We start from the raw sequence: 5,804 nt of genomic DNA, 5'->3' as shown, positions 1-5,804 counted from the left end.
TAACTGCAACTTTTAATAAACATAAATAAGTTATAGAAATATATATATGCTCTAATACCGTATTCATTATTGGCATTATGCTTTATATAAGTCATGCTTTTTTCTGCATATAAATTTACCATATTCCAACCCAACCAGCAGGATGCATAAAGTTTTCATTTTAAATTAAGTAAACAGTACAATAGTAAGCAATATGTGACTAGTATAAATGTCATTGCTATAGTAGAATTTACTAACAACAGCCACAGAGAATCACCTGTCATGGCTTGGTCTGTGTTAGCTGTAATGAGCCCAGGTGAAACCAGACACAAGGGACTTCTCAGATCTCAGCCACAGTGTGAGCCTCAGTTGCTGCAGGGCTGCCCTCCCCCTCCCTTTATTGACTGATCAGTCAGGTCTGGGCGTAGCAGAGCTGATCACAAAGTTTCACCCCGGAAGCAACAGGTAAATTGTACATTAGACAGAGGGAGAAGACATGTAAGAAAGCAGATCCGCTGCAGTTTTCACTACTCTGCCTTTTTCTGCTGATAAGCCCCAGAGTACAGGAGGGGCCTCCCTGAATGTGAGAGAGAAGAATGGCTGTGACACAAGAGGTTGTGCTGAACTTTTTGTTGGAACAGGGAGGGAAGGTGAAGAACTCTGAGCTGCTCAGGAAGTTTAAGCCTGTGGTGGAGTCCCCTGACCCTCAAGAAAAGGCAAATAACCGTGAGCTCTTCAAAAGGTTTGTCAATAATATAGCAGTGGTCAAGGACGAGGAGGGGAGCAAGGTGGTGGTGCTGAAGAAGAAATATATACATTTACTGACAGGGTCTGGACAAACAAGGCATACCCTGGACAAGGAGTTGAAAGAACCCAGTCAGAGTGAGAGACACCTTAAGGAAGCAGAAACTCAGAATTTACCTGTTTGTAAAAACAACACAGAGGAGGTAGCACCCATCTCCCAGGAAAGGAGGTCTTCCCTTCAGGATATCTCCGAGCCACAGGGAAGCCTCCCAGAGATAAAAGACACTGCTGTTGGGGACAGTGCACATGAAATCGCTGACCAAGCTGAATTAAGCAATTTGAATGAATTGGCATATATTGCTGAGGATGAAAATGAAAGGAGGAGAGAGTCTGTTTTTTCTATTGTGGCCCGAATGGATAATGCAGGACCAGTGCCAGTTCCTAAATCGTGGTCTGATGGTCAGCCCAAGGAAACAGCTCAGAAGCCGTACATGCTGCCCTTACGGTATGCCCAGTCTTCATTTGATGCTATAGAAACAGACCAGAATGAACATGGTTATCTACAACCAGCCACTTCTACTACTGTTCCAGAGGCTTCCCTGCCTGACGTAAGCATGTCTCCATATATGAGCCGAAGGCAACTGGATGAGGCAGGATTCAGGTCTGCTCACCTCAAGAAGTCATCCAAAATGGTCAAAGTCAGCGAGGAAAACAAATATTCAGATGTGGTTCCCTTGGTGCCCTATGAACATAAGTGGCTGGTGAATGCCACTAATGGTCGCTGGAATCACGTTCTCCTTGGTCTCCTGATGAATGACAGTGACCTGGCTGACAAAAGAGACTTCATATCTGGATTTACTGCGCTGCATTGGGCAGCCAAGAGTGGGAACACAGAAATGGTTAAATTATTATTTGATTTAAGTGAGCAAGGTGGTAGCATAATTAATGTGAACGTGAGGTCTTTTGGAGGGTATACACCACTACATATAGCTGCCATCCATGACCACAAGGATGTTATAATTACACTAATAACAAGTTACAAAGCAAGCGTTCATCTTCGAGATAACAGTGGGAAAAAGCCTTATCATTACTTGAAAAAAGACTCTCCAGAGCCGCTCCGGTTTCTTTTGAAGGATCCAGCCTCCATAAGCGCAGAACACGCCATTCCTATGAAAAGGAACTCTAAGGTTGCTGCTTCCTTAATAGGACCCACCAGTGCCCTTTTTGGCGTCTTTTCTGATGACATCGCTTTTCACGACTTGACAAAAGGCTTCAAAAAGCCTGGATCACTCAATAAGTTTTTTACTGCACCCGCTAATACAAAGAAGAAGCTGAAAACAAGGGACAAATATCCATCCATCAATTCCCTTTATGAAGTGCCAGAGGAAGCTGAGGAGATTGTGGGAAGACGCAGACCAGCTTCAGAATTTTTCAGCAACTAGCTGCCTTAGTTTTTTTTTTTTATTGTGTATATGTATATATCTCTCTCTGGGAGAGATGTATCAAAGCTTGGAGAGAGATAATGTACCAACCAATCAGTTCCTGATTGTCCTTTTTCAAACAGAGCCTGTAACATGCCAGTAGCTGATTGGATGGCACTTTATCCCTCTCCAAGGTTTGATGCATGTCCCCCTTTATCTCTATCCAGTAGCCAATACTTTGCACTGATATCACATAACCACAACGGGAATGAGCTTGTTCACTACTTACAGTGTCTATTTATAGCTACTTGTCAGTATTGTTTACATGCCACGACCATTTTTTGTGTTCCCAAAACAATTGGTTGTATAATAGCTTATGTTTAGTCTGCAAGCAGTACGTTAAATTTACATTTTTAAACCTTGTCTGCCCACAAAGGGTCAGGAGAAGAAAGTATAGTATTGTGTATCTTTGCAGCAATCTTATCTAGATACCGCATGGCTGCTACACTCGGCAAACATTCATTAGTGGTGCTTAGTGCTTTGCTGTTCCACAAGGAAAGCTATCCCTAAAAGTTCTTACACTGAGAGAGGGGCTATTGTGCCATTCACAAGTTACATATGTTGTCGTTCTTTCTCATGAATCAGAAATGTATGGCTGTCTACTGTTTACTTTATCATTTCTGTGTTACGGATGGTCATCAGTGGGTTCACCAACAATATGCAATCGGTTGTTAACCACGATGGCACAAAACTATCATTGGTGAACCATTGATGGGTTGCACTTATGGGTGCCTGTCACTGCTGTAGGGTAGGGGGAGTGACTTAATGCACCAAGAGGCGCGGGTCTAAGCTCTGTGCCCCTGCACAGAGAAACAAAAAAATAAATAGATGATGCTTTCTTTAGCATCAATGCTGGAGAACCATTGATGGCAAAACCAATGACCATTGGTGACAAACCATCAATTGCCAATGGCCATTCCTATTTATTGACTCTTATATTTCTCACAGTTGATCACCCTGCTAGAACAGGAAATAAAATCGCAAAAATGATAGATAATATGCCAAAAGTGTCTTCACAAAGGAGGATTTGAATATAAAATATATATTTGTTTTTACTCGGTTACGGTGGTTAGTTACTGTCATGTGGCTGAAAACGTCCTTATTTTGTTATGATAATCCAGAGTAAAGCAGCACGGACTAAATACATTTTGCACAATGAGATGCAATAAATAGATTTCAGAAATGTCCTCTACTTTTCTAAAGTGCTCGGCATATCCAGGAGAACCAGAAATAACTGCATGTTCTTTTTATTTTAAGATAACTTACCTGCTCAACAGGTGGAATACCAAACCTGAATTAACTACTGTCAATTTAGGTAACAACTCCTGACTATGGGGGAAATGTAATAGCCAGCTACTTACAAGCTATTACATTTCAAATGATATCCATAATATAAGCCTAAACCCAAACGTATGATTCATTTGTAAAATATTCTGAGGGAAATGTATCAAAGCTTGGGGAGAGATAACATGGCGAGAGAAAAAGTACCACCCAATCAGCTTCTAACTGTCATTTTACTGGCTGTGTTTGAAAAATGGCATTGGTCGATACTCTATCTCTCTCCAAGTTTTGATACATCTCCCCCTCTGTGTGATAAATTGTTGTCGTGTTTTGTATTTCTTTTCATGTGTTGTGTAGTTTGGTTTAAGAATCACTGAATCACATTTTTGTCAATTTAAATATACATCATGGGTATAAAACTATATACAGTATGTTACATGTGGGTTTTTTTCTACTGGAGAATTATGTTTGATCTGTATCAGTATATCATACCTCCCAACTGTCCCGATTTTCGAGGACTGTCCCGCTGTCCTACCCGCGGGCTGCAGTGTCTCGCGGTGAGGGGGGGCAGTTGGGAGTCTCTGTCTCTCGCTGCCCTGCTTAGCAGAGCAGCAGTGAATAGACGCTGTGCGCATGCGCACAGCGTCTATTCACTGGAGTCAGAGGGAGAGGGGGCATGCCAGCGGCTCACAGAGCGCCAGGGCGCTGGGCATGCCCCCTCAGTGTCGAAAACGGGGCGTGGCTCGCGACCGCTGTCCTCCCACGAAAGCCACGCATAGATGCCGCGTCTATTCACGGAGACAGAGGGACTGGGCGCATGCCTGCAGCTCAATATCAATTTTGTCAATGATTGTGTGTCCAATGATTAAAGAAATGAGGACTATGTTTGTACTGATTTGAGATCTGATATTTATTTGTGGGTAAAAAAGTCTCTATCAGGTGTGTCATGCAGACCACCCTTTGTACAGTATACCCTCCTAAATGGTATACCCTGATCTGGATTGACCCCTGATGGGTGAATGTCAGGTGTTCCTTGTAGGGCACCTTTACCATAGGTGGATATGACCTATGTATTTAGTATGAGTATAGTAGTTTATCAGTGTTCGTGGGGTGATGGGACTGTTGCGGCGTCCTGCTAGTCCGACCCTTGTATTGCTGATGTCTATGTGCACCACTATGAGGAACAGGGCCGTCTTAACAGCAGTGTAGGCCCCTGGGCACAGCAGTGCACTGGGCCCCCTACCCATCCTCCAGCGGTAGGGGTGGGGGGTGCTATCAGCGCAGCTTTGATGTCCCACGGGCAGTGGGGGGTGTTCTATCTTCTGCTCAGCATGTAACAGTAATTTCTGCTATTTACTCCTTTACTGCACAGATGGGGCTAAACTGTAGAAGGGGACATTGGGCTGAATGAAGAAGCTCTGGTACATGACTTCCAGGGTGGTAGGGGGTGTTTAATACGTAGGGGAGGGGTGGATAGTGGAGTTGGCTTAATATTTATCATTTTCCGGCGGGAGGGAAGCTTGCTGGACTGCAGATATCTCAAGTTCCTGAAAATATATTTCTTAGCTTTGAATGGGATAACAAACTAGAGAGTCCCACCTTTCAGAAGATTCTGGGGACTTGGGGATCAGAGTTCAGGAGCCAAAGCAATTCACCAACAAAAATCTAAAACTGCATATTAGGCATGTGTAGCTGGAGCAGGGGCCAGCTGCTGGAAGGCTGATATCTCTAGTTCTGGGCATAGTAGAGACAAGCTGCCAGTGTCCACTGAAAGCGGAGAGTCACAGCTTTTGGATTATAACCTCAGAAATACTCTAAGTCAGACAAAACCCAAGATATCAGGCTGGGAAGAGCAATTATAAGGCTTGGTTGGGGACCACTGCTTTCAAGTCAGATATCTCCGGTTCCCGATGGCCGATTTTAAAAAATCTGGTACCTCTGGAAAGAGGGGACCCTCAGCTATCAGCCTAGGGCCCTTATACTCCTGGGGCCCTTGGGCAAGAGCCCATTGAGCCCATACGAAAAGACGGCCCTGATGAGGAAGACAGGTTACGTGCTTGGTTCTTTTACTTACCGCCGGGGGTGCGTTCGGCGCGCCTGTGTCGGCTCAGCTTCCGTGCCTGTATCCTCCGGTGCTGTTGTCTACCAGTCCGTGGCGTCTCGAACACCGTGCGGTGCAGCAGCCACTGCACTCGCCTGCTTAGGGTTCCGTTGGTCACTTCCTGGTAGCCGCGTCACGTGGTGCGGGATCTCTCAGGCAGTCCCTGTTCTCCAGCCGGGGGAGAGAGCTGTAAAGTGTGGTAAATAATTGTGTTGCAG

General features: G+C 44.6%; 1 protein-coding gene across 1 annotated transcript; it reads left to right on the top strand.

The window, feature by feature from the left end:
- The first annotated feature begins 250 nt into the window (after positions 1-250).
- SOWAHA (sosondowah ankyrin repeat domain family member A) lies at positions 251-4,298 on the top strand. Its single transcript, XM_063928170.1, has one exon. The coding sequence runs from the start codon at positions 576-578 to the stop codon at positions 2,163-2,165; it is 1,590 nt and encodes a 529-aa protein (XP_063784240.1). The 5' UTR covers positions 251-575; the 3' UTR covers positions 2,166-4,298.
- Positions 4,299-5,804: the final 1,506 nt, after the last annotated feature.

The sequence above is a fragment of the Pseudophryne corroboree genome, chromosome 6 (assembly GCF_028390025.1).
Source record: "Pseudophryne corroboree isolate aPseCor3 chromosome 6, aPseCor3.hap2, whole genome shotgun sequence".
Classification (NCBI taxonomy): Eukaryota; Metazoa; Chordata; class Amphibia; order Anura; family Myobatrachidae; genus Pseudophryne; species Pseudophryne corroboree.
This window is presented reverse-complemented; position numbering and strand designations above follow the sequence as displayed.

Bases quoted from the DNA above. Each gene is read 5' to 3' on its own strand.
- SOWAHA (XM_063928170.1), top strand. From the start codon at position 576: ATGGCTGTGACACAAGAGGTTGTGCTGAACTTTTTGTTGGAACAGGGA.